Raw genomic sequence first — 20,000 nt, 5'->3', positions numbered from 1 at the left:
AAGCTAACATTATGGAATGGTCTGACTCTCCCAGTGGTTGGTATACCAACATTAAGCTAACATTATGGAATGGTCTGACTCTCCCAGTGGTTCGTATACCAACATTAAGCTAACATTATGGAATGGTCTGACTCTCCAAGTGGTTGGTATACCAACATTAAGCTAACATTATGGAATGGTCTGACTCTCCCAATGGTTGGTATACCAACATTAAGCTAACATTATGGAATGGTCTGACTCTCCCAGTAGTTGGTATACCAACATTAAGCTAACATTATGGAATGGTCTGACTCTCCCAGTGGTTGGTATACCAACATTAAGCTAACATTATGGAATGGTCTGACTCTCCCAGTGGTTGGTACACCAACATTAAGCTAACATTATGGAATGGTCTGACTCTCCCAGTAGTTGGTATACCAACATTAAGCTAACATTATGGAATGGTCTGACTCTCCCAGTGGTTGGTATACCAACATTAAGCTAACATTATGGAATGGTCTGACTCTCCCAGTGGTTGGTACACCAACATTAAGCTAACATTATGGAATGGTCTGACTCTCCCAGTGGTTGGTATACCAACATTAAGCTAACATTATGGAATGGTCTGACTCTCCCAGTGGTTGGTATACCAACATTAAGCTAACATTATGGAATGGTCTGACTCTCCCAGTGGTTGGTACACCAACATTAAGCTAACATTATGGAATGGTCTGACTCTCCCAGTGGTTGGTATACCAACATTAAGCTAACATTATGGAATGGTCTGACTCTCCCAGTGGTTGGTATACCAACATTAAGCTAACATTATGGAATGGTCTGACTCTCCCAGTGGTTGGTATACCAACATTAAGCTAACATTATGGAATGGTCTGACTCTCCCAGTGGTTGGTATACCAACATTAAGCTAACATTATGGAATGGTCTGACTCTCCCAGTGGTTGGTACACCAACATTAAGCTAACATTATGGAATGGTCTGACTCTCCCAGTGGTTGGTATACCAACATTAAGCTAACATTATGGAATGGTCTGACTCTCCCAGTGGTTGGTATACCAACATTAAGCTAACATTATGGAATGGTCCGACTCTCCCAGTAGTTGGTATACCAACATTACGCTAACATTATGGAATGGTCTGACTCTCCCAGTAGTTGGTATACCAACATTAAGCTAACATTATGGAATGGTCTGACTCTCCCAGTGGTTGGTATACCAACATTAAGCTAACATTATGGAATGGTCTGACTCTCCCAGTGGTTGGTATACCAACATTAAGCTAACATTATGCGTATGCCTGCGGGCCCTGGGCCAGTGCAGTAATGAAGAGAGGGTCATGGTTGCCTGCCTCATGATGTATGAATTGTTCATGGGCCCAGCGTCTCTCTCCCCTCCATCAGACTATAACAGCTGAGACCAGTGTTCCCTGCTACTGTACTGCTCTGCTCTGTTCTTATCAGCCTCGCTAGGACACTAGAATCTCATGAATACAAATACTGTTAAAGGCAGCCCCCTAGACATTACCTGTGTGTGTGTGTGTGTGTGTGTGTGTGTGTGTGTGTGTGTGTGTGTGTGTGTGTGTGTGTGTAATCCCCCACCACTGCATCCAGGCAACATGTTTCCCTCATTGCAACCAGACACTTCTCTTTTCATTCTCACAATAGAAAGAAACACATTGCCAGTGCATAATATAATAATCATGTATAATTTCCCAATAGTTTGACAGACATGCAGGACTAGTGGCAGAAATATCTGCTTATCCTTGTGATTCCATTTCTCTACATTGTCTTGTGTCAGCATCCTTTCTGGCCCTGTGATTGTCAGTCACTTCTCTATCTATGTGTCAGTCAATGTCTTCCTCTAGTCCCGTCGCTCTCTATGGTTCAAGGTGAACGGCTGGGGAAGGGCTGGGGAACGACTGGGGAACGGCTGGGGAACGGCTGGGGAACGGCTGGGGAACGGCTGGGGAACGGCTGGGGAACGGCTGGGGAACGGCTGGGGAACGGCTGGGGTTTAATCAGGTAAAACGTGTAAGGGCAATTAGGAGCACACTGTGTCAATGTGTCAGCATCTGTCTGTGTGTGTTGCAGGGAGTGTGTATGTATGTGTGTGTGTGTGTGTGTTTGAGATATCCTACCACAGAAAACAGATAAACATGTTCTGCCTCATTGCAACTACACACTTCTCCTTTAATCGTAACAATAATATCAAATAGAACCAGATGCAGCTCATTCCACCTCTCCCTTTAAATCACCTAGCAGTGTCAGACTGTATCTGACTATGTGTGTGTGTGTGCTTTACAATATCACCACATAAATATAAATGAAATAAATAAATATTCACACTCCTGCTCTGCTTTTGACTCATGACACAGTGCATTCGGAAAGTATCCAGACCCCTTGACCTTTTCCACATTTTGTTACGTTACAGCCTTATTCTAAAATTGATTAAATCACCCCCCCCCCCTCTCAATCTACACACAATACCCCATAATGACAAAGAAAAAACAGGTTTTTAGAAATGCTTGCAAATTGATTTATTTTTAAATGAGGAAATATTACATTTACATAAGTATTCAGACCCTGTTAAAGCACCTTTGTCAGCAATTACAGCCTTGAGTCTTCTTGGGTATGACGCTACAAGCTTGGCACACGTGTATTTGGAGAGTTTCTCCCATTCTTCTCTGCAGATCCTCTTAAGCTAGGTTGGATGGGGAGCGTTGCTGCACAGCTATTTTCAAGTCTCTCCAGAGATGTTTGATCTCCAAGCACTGACTGGGCCACTCAAGAACATTCAGAGACTTGTCACGAAGCCACTCCTGTGTTGTTTTGGCTGTGTGCTCAGGGTCATTGTCCTGTTGGAAGGTGAAACTTTGCCCCAGTCTGAGGTCCTGAGCAGGTTTTCATCAAGGATCTCTCTGTACTTTGCTCCGTTTATCTTTTCCTCGATCCTGACTAGTCTCGCTTTAAAACATCCCCACAGTATGATGCTGCCACCAACATAATTCACAGTAGGGATGGTGCCAGGTTTCCTCCGAACATGACGCTTGGCATTCAGACCAAAGAGTTCAATCTTGGTTTCATCAGACCAGAGAATCTTGTTTCTCTTGGACTGAGAGTCTTTAGGTGACTTTTGGCAAACTCCAAGCAGGCTGTCATGTGCCTTTTATTGAAGAGTGGCTTCCGTCTGGCCAATCTACCATAAAGGCCTGATTGGTGGAGTGCTGCAGAGATGGTTGGAAGGTTCTCCCATCTCCACAGAGGAACTCCTAAAGCTCTGTCAGAGTGACCATCGGGTTCTTAGTCACCTCCCTGACGAAGGCCCTTCTCCCGGATTACTCAGTTTGGTGGTTTCAAACTTCTTCCATATAAGAATGATGGAGGCCACTGTGTTCTTGGGGACCTTCAAAACTGCAGAACGTTTTTGGTACCATTCCCCAGATCTGCGCCTCGACACAAACCTGTCTCGGAGCTCTATGTACAATTCCTTTGACCTCACAGCTTGGTTTTTGCTCTGACATGCACTGTCAACTGTGGGACCTTATATAGGCAAGTTTTTACCTTTCCAAATCATGTCCAATCAATTGAATTTACCACAGATGTTCTACAACTTGGAGTCCATCTCAAGGATGATCAATGGAAGCAGGATGCACCTGAGCTCAATTTCGAGTGTCATACGAAAGGGTCTGAATACTTATGCAAATAAGGTATTTCAGTTTTTTATATTTAATACATTTGCAAAAAATTCAAAAAGTCTGTTTTCGCTTTGTCATTATGGGGTGTTGTGTGAAGATGGATGAGGGAGTTTTTTCCCCCAATCCATTTCAGAATAAGGCTGTAACGTAACATGTCAAGGGGTCTGAATACTTTCCGAAGGCAATAGGCACATCTATTTGACATTTTAGCCATATAGCAGACATTCTTATCTAGAGTGACTTACAGGAGCGATTAGGGTTAAGTGCCTTGCTCAAGGGCACATGGACAGTTTTTCAGCTAGTTGGCTTGGGGATTCGAACCAGTGACCTTTCAATTACTGGCCCAATGCTCTAACCGCTAGGCTACCTGCTGCACAGACGCCATAATGGGACAGATGCAAAGTTGCAATCCCTATACATATTATGCATTTACATTTACATTTAAATCATTTAGCAGACGCTCTTATCCAGAGCGACTTACAAATTGGTGAATTCACCTTCTGACATCCAGTGGAACAGCCACTTTACAATAGTGCATCTAAATCATTTAAGGGGGGGGGTGAGAAGGATTACTTATCCTATCCTAGGTATTCCTTGAAGAGGTGGGGTTTCAGGTGTCTCCGGATGGTGGTGATTGACTCCGCTGTCCTGGCGTCGTGAGGGAGTTTGTTCCACCATTGGGGGGCCAGAGCAGCGAACAGTTTTGACTGGGCTGAGCGGGAACTGTACTTCCTCAGTGGTAGGGAGGCGAGCAGGCCAGAGGTGGATGAACGCAGTGCCCTTGTTTGGGTGTAGGGCCTGATCAGAGCCTGGAGGTACTGTGGTGCCGTTCCCCTCACAGCTCCGTAGGCAAGCACCATGGTCTTGTAGCGGATGCGAGCTTCAACTGGAAGCCAGTGGAGAGAGCGGAGGAGCGGGGTGACGTGAGAGAACTTGGGAAGGTTGAACACCAGACGGGCTGCGGCGTTCTGGATGAGTTGTAGGGGTTTAATGGCACAGGCAGGGAGCCCAGCCAACAGCGAGTTGCAGTAATCCAGACGGGAGATGACAAGTGCCTGGATTAGGACCTGCGCCGCTTCCTGTGTGAGGCAGGGTCGTACTCTGCGGATGTTGTAGAGCATGAACCTACAGGAACGGGCCACCGCCATGATGTTGGTTGAGAACGACAGGGTGTTGTCCAGGATCACGCCAAGGTTCTTAGCGCTCTGGGAGGAGGACACAATGGAGTTGTCAACCGTGATGGCGAGATCATGGAACGGGCAGTCCTTCCCCGGGAGGAAGAGCAGCTCCGTCTTGCCGAGGTTCAGCTTGAGGTGGTGATCCGTCATCCACACTGATATGTCTGCCAGACATGCAGAGATGCGATTCGCCACCTGGTCATCAGAAGGGGGAAAGGAGAAGATTAATTGTGTGTCGTCTGCATAGCAATGATAGGAGAGACCATGTGAGGTTATGACAGAGCCAAGTGACTTGGTGTATAGCGAGAATAGGAGAGGGCCTAGAACAGAGCCCTGGGGACACCAGTGGTGAGAGCGCGTGGCGAGGAGACAGATTCTCGCCACGCCACCTGGTAGGAGCGACCTGTCAGGTAGGACGCAATCCAAGCGTGGGCCGCACCGGAGATGCCCAACTCGGAGAGGGTGGAGAGGAGGATCTGATGGTTCACAGTATCGAAGGCAGCCGATAGGTCTAGAAGGATGAGAGCAGAGGAGAGAGAGTTAGCTTTAGCAGTGCGGAGCGCCTCCGTGATACAGAGAAGAGCAGTCTCAGTTGAATGACTAGTCTTGAAACCTGATTGATTTGGATCAAGAAGGTCATTCTGAGAGAGATAGCGGGAGAGCTGGCCAAGGACGGCACGTTCAAGAGTTTTGGAGAGAAAAGAAAGAAGGGATACTGGTCTGTAGTTGTTGACATCGGAGGGATCGAGTGTAGGTTTTTTCAGAAGGGGTGCAACTCTCGCTCTCTTGAAGACGGAAGGGACGTAGCCAGCGGTCAGGGATGAGTTGATGAGCGAGGTGAGGTAAGGGAGAAGGTCTCCGGAAATGGTCTGGAGAAGAGAGGAGGGGATAGGGTCAAGCGGGCAGGTTGTTGGGCGGCCGGCCGTCACAAGAAGCGAGATTTCATCTGGAGAGAGAGGGGAGAAAGAGGTCAGAGCACAGGGTAGGGCAGTGTGAGCAGAACCAGCGGTGTCGTTTGACTTAGCAAACGAGGATCGGATGTCGTCGACCTTCTTTTCAAAATGGTTGACGAAGTCATCTGCAGAGAGGGAGGAGGGGGGAGGGGGATTCAGGAGGGAGGAGAAGGTGGCAAAGAGCTTCCTAGGGTTAGAGGCAGATGCTTGGAATTTAGAGTGGTAGAAAGTGGCTTTAGCAGCAGAGACAGAGGAGGAAAATGTAGAGAGGAGGGAGTGAAAGGATGCCAGGTCCGCAGGGAGGCGAGTTTTCCTCCATTTCCGCTCGGCTGCCCGGAGCTCTGTTCTGTGAGCTCGCAATGAGTCGTCGAGCCACGGAGCGGGAGGGGAGGACCGAGCCGGCCTGGAGGATAGGGGACATAGAGAGTCAAAGGATGCAGAAAGGGAAGAGAGGAGGGTTGAGGAGGCAGAATCAGGAGATAGGTTGGAGAAGGTATGAGCAGAGGGAAGAGATGATAGGATGGAAGAGGAGAGAGTAGCGGGGGAGAGGGAGCAAAGGTTGGGACGGCGCGATACCATCCGAGTAGGGGCAGTGTGGGAAGTGTTGGATGAGAGCGAGAGGGAAAAGGATACAAGGTAGTGGTCGGAGACTTGGAGGGGAGTTGCAATGAGGTTAGTGGAAGAACAGCATCTAGTAAAGATGAGGTCGAGCGTATTGCCTGCCTTGTGAGTAGGGGGAAGGTGAGAGGGTGAGGTCAAAAGAGGAGAGGAGTGGAAAGAAGGAGGCAGAGAGGAATGAGTCAAAGGTAGACGTGGGGAGGTTAAAGTCGCCCAGGACTGTGAGAGGTGAGCCGTCCTCAGGAAAGGAGCTTATCAAGGCATCAAGCTCATTGATGAACTCTCCGAGGGAACCTGGAGGGCGATAAATGATAAGGATGTTAAGCTTGAAAGGGCTGGTAACTGTGACAGCATGGAATTCAAAGGAGGCGATAGACAGATGGGTAAGGGGAGAAAGAGAGAATGACCACTTGGGAGAGATGAGGATCCCGGTGCCACCACCCCGCTGACCAGAAGCTCTCGGGGTGTGCGAGAACACGTGGGCGGACGAAGAGAGAGCAGTAGGAGTAGCAGTGTTATCTGTGGTGATCCATGTTTCCGTCAGTGCCAAGAAGTCGAGGGACTGGAGGGAGGCATAGGCTGAGATGAACTCTGCCTTGTTGGCCGCAGATCGGCAGTTCCAGAGGCTACCAGAGACCTGGAACTCCACGTGGGTCGTGCGCGCTGGGACCACCAGATTAGGTGGCCGCGGCCACGCGGTGTGGAGCGTTTGTATGGTCTGTGCAGAGAGGAGAGAACAGGGATAGATAGACACATAGTTGACAGGCTACAGAAGAGGCTACGCTAATGCAAAGGAGATTGGAATGACAAGTGGACTACACGTCTCGAATGTTCAGAAAGTTAAGCTTACGTAGCAAGAATCTTATTGACTAAAATGATTGAAATGATACAGTACTGCTGGAGTAGGCTAGCTGGCAGTGGCTGCGTTGTTGACTTTGTAGGCTAGCTGGCAGTGGCTGCGATGTTGACACTACACTAATCAAGTCGTTCCGTCGAGTGTAATAGTTTCTACAGTGCTGCTATTCGGGGGCTAGCTGGCTAGCTAGCAGTGTTGATTGCGTTACGTTACGTTAAAAGAACGACAATAGCTGGCTAGCTAACCTAGAAAATCGCTCTAGACTACACAATTGTCTTAGATACAAAGACGGCTATGTAGCTAGCTAGCTACGATCAAACAAATCAAACCGTTGTACTGTAATAGTTTCTACAGTGCTGCTATTCGGGGGCTAGCTGGCCAGCTAGCAGTGTTGATTGCGTTACGTTAAAAGAACGACAATAGCTGGCTAGCTAACCTAGAAAATCGCTCTAGACTACACAATTGTCTTAGATAGAAAGACGGCTATGTAGCTAGCTAGCTACGATCAAACAAATCAAACCGTTGTACTGTAATGAAGTGAAATGAAAATGTGATACTACCTGTGGAGCGAAGCGGAAGTTAGTTGAAGTTCTATTCGGTAGAGGTTGGCTAGCTGTTGGCTAGCTAGCTAGCAGCATCTCCTACGTTAAGGACGACAAATAGCTGGCTAGCTAACCTCGGTAAATTAAGATAATCACTCTAAGTCTACACACTCTAAACTACACAATTATCTTGGATACGAAGACAGCAAAGACAACTATGTAGCTAGCTAACACTTCACTAATCGAGTCGTTCAGTTGAGTGTAATAGTTTCTACAGTGCTGGTGGACAGTGGACGTTAGCTAGCTGCTTAGCTAGCTGCTGGGCAGATAGCAGTGTAGACTACGTTAGGACGACGAAATACGATAATTACGCAATTATCTTTGATACAAAGACGGCTATGTAGCTAGCTAAGAAGAAATTGCTAAGATTAGACAAATCAAACCGTTGTACTATAATGAAATGTAATGAAAAATGTAATGAAAAGTTATACTACCTGCGGACCGAAGTGTAGATGCGACCGACCGATGCATTGATGACACAGTATGCTGCTAACACAGGGGTGGGCAACTCCAGTTCTCCAGGGCCTGATTGGTGTCACACTTCTTCTCCATCCCTAGCAAACACAGCTGATTAATCAAATTGCATTCTAAACTGAAGATCATGATTAGGTGATTATTGGAGTCAGGTGTGTTAGCTGGGGCTGGAGCAAAACTGTGGCATGAATCAGGCTCTCGAGGACTGGAATGGCCCACCCCTGTGCTAACAGGACCCTTGTTAGACTGGCCCATTTAATTTCTAGCCCGTATATAAAGACTTTCTCCATTCTGACATGTCTTGGTCCCTCCACTTATTTTGTACCTTCTCTCTCAACTAATTCTGACTCCTCTCTCTCTTTTTTCTAAAGTGGCCCCCACTCTCTCTTTCTTTCTCTCCCTCTTTCTCTATACTCAGCTGGTGGGCCAGCCAGGAGGCATGGCGTGCGTTAGAAGAGCGTAATCTGTTCTTTCTCTCCTCCATTTCCATTTCAATCCCTTGTTCACAGCTGGAACCAGGGCGCTTTGCATGCAGATGAGCCGAGGAGTTGACTCTCTTGGAAAGCAGAAGCAGACACAAGGAGGGGCATGAGATGAAGAGGGGGATGAAGAAGAGAAAGACGAGGAGGAGAGGGTGAGTGACAGGGCCAATGAAAGACAGGAAGATTATGTCAGTGTGTAAATTTACTCAACGCTCATTGATTACAGTATTTTCCCTCTACAAAGAGGATTTGGTTCCATGGTTCCCACCACACACCGCCTCACAGATTGAGATGTACTGTAAGGTCTATACAGTGTGGCTGCAGTCATCAGTGATTTGTCATCACAGATACTGACAGTGATGATTAATGAACACGGGTTCATGTGTCAGGGCATGACATAACAGCTAGGCCACTGTTGATGACAGTGAGGAAGTGAGTGAGACATGAGTGGTGTTTGGGGTGAATGGGGTGGTTTGAGGTGACTTGGACTGTTACCGGATCTATTATCTGAATCTATAGGGTACACACAGCCAACCACAGACTATAGCTACACACACACACACACACACACACACACACACACACACACACACACACACACACACACACACACACACACACACACACAGGTTTCAGTTGTAGCCCGTGCCTAGACATACCATCTGCGACCAATTGATTATAAATAACATGTATTGATTTGGACTGTCAACACCAGAAGTGTACGTGACCCTGTCCTAAAGAAGGGGTAACCCTGTCCTAAAGAAGGGGTAACCCTGTCCTAAAGAGGGGGTGACTATACATCACAAAAGTCTAATCGCCACTTTTTGCTTCTCCTAAAATACAGTTATTGTCCACTTTTTTTTCTAATTGAAAGGTTTACCCTTCCTTCTGCACTTTGTTTCTAAATGAAAAGTTTAGCCAAACCCTTCCCTACTGCAGTTCTTGTTTCTAAATGAAAGGTTTAGCCGAACCCTTCCCTACTGCAGTTCTTGTTTCTAAATGAAAGGTTTAGCCAAACCCTTCCCTACTGCAGTTCTTGTTTCTAAATGAAATGTTTAGCCGAACCCTTCCCTACTGCAGTTCTTGTTTCTAAATGAAAGGTTTAGCCAAACCCTTCCCTACTGCAGTTCTTGTTTCTAAATGAAATGTTTAGCCGAACCCTTCCCTACTGCAGTTCTTGTTTCTAAATGAAAAGGAACAGTGCAGACATTTAGTATACAGAATCTACAAAACTGGGTGAATCAGCTAGAATGTGATTAAGAGCTGCTCTCTCAACATGGCCGGCGCCCGTGGTCTGCCACAGCGGTGTGATAAACGGCATGTTAGCTACCCGCCTGGCTTTCCTTGGCAGCCTAGCACATGCCAGCCAGCCAGTCAATGAGTCAGCTAGCCAGCCAGCGGCCTCCTTAACCTTGACTGACTGGGGTGCCCACTGCCGGACTGTCCCACAATGTTAGAGCTGGGCTTTCACTTATAGCTGACAGCCACAGACACATGTACGCACGCACACCCCTCCCTCCCTCCCTCCCTCCCTCCCGGAACACAAAGAGTTGTATTATGGCAACTCTCCAACACTCCTGTCATTGTGCGTGAGTTACAGTCCTTCTTCCCTCACTGCCGAGTCACTGCGGCCATAATACCATCATTTGAGAGAGAGAATGACAGAGGGAAAGAGAGAGAGAGAGATAATGTAAATGAAAAAAATAAAATACATGAAAAGAATTTGCTGGTCAGGGTGATGCATGGTCACGCCCTCTTTAGGACAGGGTCACTCCCTCTTTAGGACAGGGTCAACCCCTCTTTAGGACAGGGTCACCCCCTCTCCAGGACCGGGTCACCCCCTCTTCAGGACAGGGTCACCCCCTCTTCAGGACAGGGTCACCCCCTCTTCAGGACAGGGTCACCCCCTCTTCAGGACAGGGTCACCCCCTCTTTAGGACAGGGTCATCCCCTCTTTAGGACAGGGTCACTCCCTCTTTAGGACAGGGTCACTCCCTCTTTAGGACACGGTCACTCCCTCTTTAGAACAGGGTCACCCCCTCTTCAGGACAGGGTCACTCCCTCTTTAGGACAGGGTCACCCCCTCTTCAGGACAGGGTAACGTACACTTCTGGTGTTGACAGTCCAAATCAATACATGTTATTTGGGGCGGCAGGCAGCCTAATGGTTAGAGCGTTAGGTCAGTAAAAGAAAGGTTGCAGGATTGAATCCCCAAGCTGACATGGTAAAAATCTGTTGTTTGGCCTCTGAACAATCCACTGTTCCCCGGTAGGCTGTCATTGTAAATAAGAATTTGTTCTTAACTGGCTTGCCTAGTTAAATAAAATAAAAAACAATTATAATCAATTGACAGCAGGTGGTATGTTTAGGCATGGGCTAGGAGGCAGACGTTGTGTGTATGTGTGTGTGTGCTCGTGTGTGTGCACGCACCAGTCTGTCTCAGGGGAGGCCCAGCCTGGGCCTCTCTCATGGGGGTTACTTCAATAGAGATGTGACAGAGCAGACTTCACTAGACATACACAGATGGCCCCACTCAAGATACAGTATGGATGTGCACACAGGTGCACAAACACAAGACAGACTGAACATTAGGGAAACAAGGAGGCAGCTAAAGAATGCACATGATCAGATAGAGTTGAGGCACTCTGAGCACTAGGCAGATACCATAGTAGACCTAGAGTGCAGCACTTAGCTACTCAGGAATACACTGCACAGGCAGAGCTGACAGTTAGCCATTCATTCCAGGGAATTGCCAGAGGATCTGGTTTGCATCAACAACTATAAACATTATACGCGTTATCTATGAGATTTACATACTGGTAACTAATAACATGATCTGTGTTTGATGGCTGTTCAGTGGAATGTGAATATTTGCCTCAGGTTACAGTAAACATGAACTAGTCAACATTATTATTAATAACTATCTTGCCAATAATATGTATACAGTACCTGTCTGATTTAATTAGGAGATATTCATCTTTCCCTGGAGAGACATGAAACTGGCCAATGTAAGTCCAACATTTTATTTCTGTGATTCTTGTAGAGTTTGCCTGTTATTATTCTTTAACATGATTTATGTATTTCAGATTCTTAGCCTGAGGGTAGGGTGCAGAAGCGAAGCAGGATTTGGATTGGTGCAGTCGCGATAAAGGTCCAAACTGTCCCGGAGGCGTGTAAGATACTGTACGTAGGCAGAAAGTCAAACACATGTAGAGAGAAATTAAGGTTTGGAGGCGAGAATATATTCTAATTAATTTCCCACAAAAAATATACATTTTTATAGGAGAAGGAGTGTTAAAATAGCTGGACTAACGCCAAGTTATTCACTTTGCTGGTTTGAGGGCTCAACAGAGCTATCGTTTTGAGTCATCATGGGGAGAAAAATGTAACATGTACATTTCAATCTGTGATCTTGAACTTTACCCTTTTAAACTTTTCACCTCGTATCTTTTTATCGCCCTGAATAATGAGCTGTAGTAAATGATCTTATACCTCAACAGTCCCAATCACAGCTCAGATTACCGTTAGTGCAGTACATCAAAAGCAGAGCCTATTGTTAGTGTGCAATGTGCATGCTGAATTAAATGGACACCATCTCAGCTGATCTGCCTTCATAGGTTTAATCTGCACTGATTGGTGGCCGTGTAAAGCAGAATCCTAGGTTAAGGATTATGACCTGAGCCCTCTGACCTAGAGCCTATGGTGTTCAGCCTAAAAACACCTAAAGCTTATGACCACCAGGTTCCTAGATCCCTGTGGGAACAGTAGGCCTGCTATAGAATACTGTAGTCATGCACACTCACTGTTTGCTGATCCCATGTTTTTCTTTACTGTTAGCGGTATAACCAGGTATAACCACAACACAATGACCTACCGTATGCTACTGTATGACACCCCCATTGGCCCATGGTCTGACTGTAGACCCACAGCCTGTGACTAGTAAATAGTCATATTGTCTTGTAACACATCTTCCTTGGCAGACCAGTAGGCTGCTGTGGAAATGTCAGACTCCCTCCCACGGATCTACTGTCAGAGTAGGCAGCATTGTGTTGGGCATCTCACATAAAGATAGACAGTCAGACTGAAACTGTGACCCGTGGCACAAAAGAGCCATCAATGGTTAACCAGCATCATTAACTCCCAACTTTCACATTCCATACCACTCTTCCTATGGGTTGACTGTTGACTGGCACTCAGGGGATAGAATTGACTCTATATAAATGGGAGAAAAGTTATTCAATGAATTCAATGCTACATGATTAGTGGTTGTCTCACTGACCTTAGTGGAATGCACTTATCGGAAGCCTAAACATGACCATGTCTCTTTGGATAAGAGTATCTGTTTAACGACTAAACAATGTAAATATAACATTAAAATAAATATTTTCGAGATTTAAAACCTCTTAAGGATCGGACCCCCCCCCCCCCAATTTTCACCTGAAATAACATACCTAAATCCGATAGAGGTTAAAGTGTGTTCATGTACACTTTCAGAAAAAACAGACTGCCCTATAGAACCATTTGTCCCTGTAGGAGAACCTTCTGAAAAAGGTACCAGATAGAACTCTTTTTGGATCATATTGAACACTTTTTGGTTCCACAAAGAACCTCTGGTTCCCAATATAATAGATGATGGTGAAACTTTAGGGTAAAGCTGGCGGATAACGACATGGGTATAGAGGGGGGTAGTACAAAGGAAAGAAGGGATCAAATGAAAGAATAATGAGGAGAGGATATAAGAGGGTTCTTTAATTCCAGAGGATAGTTAACATATAGCCTCTGGGAAAGACAGGGATATGTAGGTTAAGAGAAATGGGGAAATGAGAGAGGAGACTATGAGCTCAGGTGAATCCTCATGTCTTCCTTTAGTATTATAGGATAGATGACATCTGACAAAATCATCTCCCTTCTTATTCTCTCTCTCATCTCTGGTCTTGGCACAGACCTAACGGAGGATCACTCAGCTCTTTTCCAGGCAGTGAAACTGTCTACTATGACTCACATTAACCAGAAGCCCTCTAATACTGTTAGTGTGCTCAGAATTGAAACAAGAGCACTACGTGATCAGCTGTACCAACCTGTACCAACTCCCTGTCAGGTACTCTCAGAAGAAAAGAGTGCTATGTAGAACCATTTGTCCCTGTCGGAGAACCCTCTGAAAAAGGTTCCAGATAGGCCTCTATCAGTTCAGATAAAAAACATTTTTGGTTACAAATAGCACCCTTTTAAAGATTATAGTCCTAGTATTCTGGTATCCCCAGTTCCCCGCGGAAGAGAAAGCTATACATAAAAGGTGTCAGGTCCCATGGGTGTACAGGGTGTATAGCAGACTCGACATAGACGAAAGGTGAACCACACCAGTGAGTATGGCAGTCAACTTATGGAACAGCGGGGACTGTGAAGCAACACAAACATTGGCACAGACACATACATACACACACACATGATAACATACACACTATACATACACATGGATTTAGTACTGTAGATATGCAGTAGTGGTGTAGTAGGAGCCTGAGGGCACACTGTGTGTTTTGAATGTATTGTAATGTTTTTAAAATTGTATAAACTGCCTCAATTTTGTTGGAGCTCAGGAAGAGTAGCAGCTAATGGGGATCCATAACAAATAAATATAAAAACAAATAAATACCCAAGCTGACTACCTCTGAGGGGATTAGAATGGGGTCAGAGAGAGGCTGTGCACCAGAATGCTATCCTCTTCTCTCCCGTCCTGCAGGAGTCCATTAGGTAATGACATAGTAAATCACTAGGTTACCCACTACTCCCCTTCACCCTGACATCAGCTCAGCTCAGCACAAGCATTTCATAACATTTGCATTAACATCTGCTAACCATGTGTATGTGACCAATAACATGTGATTTGATTTGAAACTACAGTCCTTACATCAGAGCCTCTAGGTTTAGGCTGAGCTTATCTCTGTGTCGCTGTGTCTGTCTCTCTGACCCATCTCCAACACGCCACAGATAACTCAGAGCGGTCAATATCTGAGATGACTAGTGTTATTGATATTACTGAGTGCAGAGTGTGGGAAAGGTGCTTTCCTTCTGGTGTCATGGCCGTGTGTGTATCACCATGGTAATGACATAGCTGTCCAATCACCCATCACGCTGTAAGTATAAACCGCTGCTCGTGTCCCTCAGTGGATCACTGGTGTAACTACACTAGTGTTTGTTTGTGTGTGTTTGTGCGTTTGTGTGTGAGTGTGGAGCCTACTATGCACATCAGATTGCAGACCCCTCCCTGTTGTCGTGTGAGTGATGTGTGTGTGTTATGTGTAAGAGTGATGTGTGTGAGTGATGTGTGTGTGTGTGTGTTATGTGTAAGAGTGATGTGATGTGTGATGTGTGTGAGTGAAGCGTATCCCATCTCCACTTCCACAGGGGAAAACAAATATCAGACAGCTGTTTTGGCCCAACCATCCCAGCAATGTGTGTTAAAAGACAACTGCTCTGCGTGGAACAATTATCACCAGTAGACACTCCTGGTTGTTTAAGTCTCCACAGTAGTCTACATCCTACACAGATCACTCCGTCTCCTAGTTCACAGACTTTGTATATACGTCCTAACCTCCCAGTGTATAGCAGATTGAACCAACACCAACTCCAGGTCACAGAATACACACTCTGTGAATTCAAGTTGGAATTATATTGTTATAAGCCACTTATCCCTCCCATATCCATGAATTGCCTATGGGGGTTAGTAAGCAAAATGCCTGAAGGAGAATGGATTACATGTCTAGGAATGAATCGTATGAGTATACTAAACTAGTCTGCTGGGTTGTTATTGTCTGTTAGCCTACTGTGGGTAGAATCATTGTGTGTATGCTATGCTGGGCTAGGGAGACTATTGTGTGTAGACTATGCTGGGCTAGGGAGACTATTGTGTGTAGGCTATACTGGGCTAGGTAGGCTATTGTGTGTAGGCTATACTGGGCTAGGTAGGCTATTGTGTTTAGGCCATGCTGGGCTAGGGAGACTATTGTGTGTAGGCTATGCTGGGCTAGGTAGGCTATTGTGTGTAGGCTATACTGGGCTAGGTAGGCTATTGTGTGTAGGCTAAACTGGGCTAGGTAGGCTATTGTGTGTAGGCTATACTGGGCTAGGTAGGCTATTGTGTGTAGGCTATACTGGGCTAGGGAGACTATTGTGTGTTGGCTATGCTGGGCTAGGGAGACTATTGTGTGTAGGCTATGCTGGGCTAGGTAGGCTATTGTGTGTAGGCTATGCTGGGCTAGGGAAACTATTGTTTGTAGGCTATGCTGGGCTAGGGAGACTATTGTGTGTAGACTATGCTGGGCTAGGGAGACTATTGTGTGTAGGCTATTCTGGGCTAGGGAGACTATTGTGTGTAGGCTATGCTGGGCTAGGGAGACTATTGTGTGTAGGCTATGCTGGGCTAGGGAGACTATTGTGTGTAGGCTATGCTGGGCTAGGGAGACTATTGTGTGTAGGCTATGCTGGGCTAGGGAGACTATTGTGTGTAAGCTATGCTGGACAAGGGAGACTATTGTGTGTAGGCTATGCTGGGCTAGGGAGACTATTGTGTGTAGACTATGCTGGGCTAGGGAGACTTGTGTGTAGGCTATGCTGGGCTAGGGAGATATTGTGTGTAGGCTATGCTGGGCTAGGGAGACTATTGTGTGTAGGCTATGCTGGGCTAGGGAGACTATTGTGTGTAGGCTATGCTGGGCTAGGGAGACTATTGTGTGTAGGCTATGCTGGGCTAGGGAGACTATTGTGTGTAAGCTATGCTGGACAAGGGAGACTATTGTGTGTAGGCTATGCTGGGCTAGGGAGACTATTGTGTGTAGACTATGCTGGGCTAGGGAGACTTGTGTGTAGGCTATGCTGGGCTAGGGAGATATTGTGTGTAGGCTATGCTGGGCTAGGGAGACTATTGTGTGTAGACTATGCTGGGCTAGGGAGACTTGTGTGTAGGCTATGCTGGGCTAGGGAGACTATTGTGGGTAGGCTATGCTGGGCTAGGGAGATATTGTGTGTAGGCTATGCTGGGCTAGGGAGATATTGTGTGTAGGCTATGCTGGGCTAGGGAGACTATTGTGTGTAGACTATGCTGGGCTAGGGAGACTATTGTGTGTAGGCTATGCTGGGCTAGGGAGACTATTGTGTGTAGGCTATGCTGGGCTAGGGAGATATTGTGTGTAGGCTATGCTGGGCTAGGGAGACTATTGTGTGTAGGCTATGCTGGGCTAGGGAGATATTGTGTGTAGGCTATGCTGGGCTAGGGAGACTATTGTGTGTAGGCTATGCTGGGCTAGGGAGATATTGTGTGTAGGCTATGCTGGGCTAGGGAGACTATTGTGTGTAGACTATGCTGGGCTAGGGAGACTATTGTGTGTAGGCTATGCTGGGCTAGGGAGATATTGTGTGTAGGCTATGCTGGGCTAGGGAGACTATTGTGTGTAGACTATGCTGGGCTAGGGAGACTATTGTGTGTAAGCTATGCTGGGCTAGGGAGGCTATTGTGTGTAGGCTATAAAAAATATGAATATGAATGGACTGGAGATTTTCAACTATATGATTCTCAACTATATGATTCTGAATCTGATTTTATCCACAGCTGATATGAACTAACAAGGTAGTAGGCTGTGTATTATTGTTCTTATTGTTGGTTATGAATGAAAAAAAAAATATGTCATTAGCCTATATTGTTAATGTATTATCTGTAATAACCTAATAATAGACGTCGAAGACTAAGGAACAAGAAATAGTGGTTGGAGTTGGCAAGAGTTTTTACTTTCCACTTCGGTGTTAATGTTGTTTTTGAAAATCTATTTTACATTTTCAAAAACCGCCAACATCGATATACGCATATTTGAATAGTAAAGCAAGTCTTTTCAGGGCAACTGAGGTGTAGCGGGAGAGAGAGAGCGCGAGGGAGGGGACGTAGGTCACCTTTTGTGGAAATACATCAACCAAGACTGCCACAAGCATCAGATTTCTCGCTGTGAGAGAGAGGGGGGATAGCGCTCGCTTTATTGAGAGAGACGAAGAGAGAGAGAGGGCGAGGGAGAAACAACTCTGGACGACTGAAGACTTGCTGCTGCCACAAATACATAAAGACAGAAACAGCTCAAGAAAAACAGCTAAATACATCTGTAAAAGTTCCAGATCGAGCCATGGACGGGATGGTAGCATTTGGACGCGCTTCGCTCTTGTGCACCTTGCTGCTTTGCTTTTCATTGCAAGGTAAGACTTGGATTCCACGCGTCCCCGTCTGTTTTATTTTAGAAAGTAAATGTTGTTTTCGCCCACTGCTGTTGGTTCCTCTTGGCTGGAGGCTATGAATCTCTTCATTGCCTGTACGGTTGTTTCTCCTTCAACTATCACAGTGCGTTATATCATAGTAGGCTATGGACTGCGTATCACATTACGAAAGTGTTTTACATACGTTAGTGGGTTATACAACTTTATTGTACCTTGTGCATATATTGTTTCCTTTGGCAATTTGTTCTGGTCACCCGCTTTATGTGAAAACAACCTGTTATTGAGTGCCAGTCGGTGCCAAAATAACAGGTGTAAATCGAGACTTTGAAAATCTAGGCAGTTGTGTCTGGAGGAATGCTGGACTTGTCAGTGAACTATTTTTAAATTATTATAGAAAAAAATACTTACATGTAGGCCAACTCTTTGATGCGCAGCACATTTTGAACAAAGTGACGGATCATGTTAAATTCGTGAGATGTTTTAGGGGTTAACCCAGACCGCACTTTTCCTTTGTAGTCGTGTGGGAACCCCTTGCTCCGCAGTAGAGTGCACTTCCGAGCGCACAACGGGCTGCAGTAGCCTGTAGCTGAGTCTCGGCCGGAATGACCGCTATGTATTTGATCTATGATCAATGAGCAAGCTGTTCAGAATGCGTTGGATGGGGTGTGATGTGCCTCGGACTATACCGAGTGTTATTAAATTGATTTATATGTGTGTCTTTATGAATTAAGGGTAGGCCTACTCTCAACCTTACCGGTAGATGACACTAACCTGATGATTTATTTATAGTTTGCATTATCTGCCCCACATTTGAGCAACGTTTTATGCTTTCAAACGCTATCATTTAGCTTTTCCACTCCACTGTTCTCTTGTCTCGTATGGATAAAAAGGTTACGAGGCTACATACATGTTGAGTTATATAAATAACGAGTGCGGTTCTGTAGGCTGTTTGGTCTTTTAGGGTGGGGTGTGTCCATTTGGCCAAGGCACTGCATCTCTCTCTTTCTCTCTCCCCCTCTCTCTATACTTATCTATTGCTCTCCCTCACCACTGCCTCTCACTCATCATCTTTAAAATAAAACATCTATCTGCAACTTTCTGTCTTTCTCTTTTTTTCCTCCATCAAAAATCCCCCTCTTTATCTCCCCAATCTGGATCTCTGCCTATCTGAGTTGAACTGGCTGGTGTTCAGCAACACCCCTCCCTCTCTCTACACCCATCCCTCCTTTTCTCTGCATCCCTCAGTCTCGCCAGCTCCATTCATCTCTCGCTCTGCACCATCCTTCACTCTCTCCAGCGACCCTCCCTTTTTCCTTTAAACCTCTACTACACCGTTCTCAGATCTCCGCTACCCTGTCCTCTCCACCCCTGCTCCTCCTCCCTCCATCCACTCTACACCTGGTCTTTGAGACAGTTGTTCCCTGGGCTGTGTTGCTGTGGCTGTGTGTATATGAGCCCAGTCCTTCATGATGCCACTGTGTAGACTGTGTGTCTGAGACTAAACAGGTGTCTGTACTAAAAGCCAAAGCCAGCTAATGGAAGGCCTGGTACCTCACGTAGGAGGCTGGATACAACAGTGGGTGGTCCCTTGATTGTAGCTAAGTGAGCTCCTGTTCTTAGCTCTTCCAGTCCCCACCCCTGGCCCTTTAGTCTGTACATAGGACAGTATGAAACACTAGTCCCCACCTCCACAGCAACCAGTCCAGGTCCAAGACACGCCTGCAGCACCCCCCTAAACTTTAGTGCAGTACGCCTCTCTCTCACTGTAAAAGGGGACAAGAATGCTCCCTCTCCTATCTTCCCTTAATCTCAACCCGACCCCTCCTCCCTCCCTCTGGCTCGTTTGTCTTAAAATAGCAGGTTTCTCTGTTGGCAGACTGTCTCTCTCTCACACACAC

The 20,000-nt window shown here is 46.1% G+C and overlaps 1 protein-coding gene across 1 annotated transcript in view; it reads left to right on the top strand.

Moving 5' to 3' along the window:
• The first annotated feature begins 17,805 nt into the window (after positions 1 to 17,805).
• LOC135521989 (basal cell adhesion molecule-like) overlaps positions 17,806 to 20,000 on the top strand; it is a 111,285-nt gene continuing 109,090 nt past the window's right edge. Inside the window, exon 1 of the mRNA XM_064947843.1 lies at positions 17,806 to 18,084. Within this exon, the coding sequence (XP_064803915.1) occupies positions 18,015 to 18,084 (70 nt within the window). The 5' untranslated portion in view covers positions 17,806 to 18,014. The remainder of the gene's footprint in view (positions 18,085 to 20,000) is intronic.

The sequence above is a fragment of the Oncorhynchus masou genome, chromosome 30 (genome assembly GCF_036934945.1).
Source record: "Oncorhynchus masou masou isolate Uvic2021 chromosome 30, UVic_Omas_1.1, whole genome shotgun sequence".
Lineage (NCBI taxonomy): Eukaryota > Metazoa > Chordata > Actinopteri > Salmoniformes > Salmonidae > Oncorhynchus > Oncorhynchus masou.
This window is presented reverse-complemented; position numbering and strand designations above follow the sequence as displayed.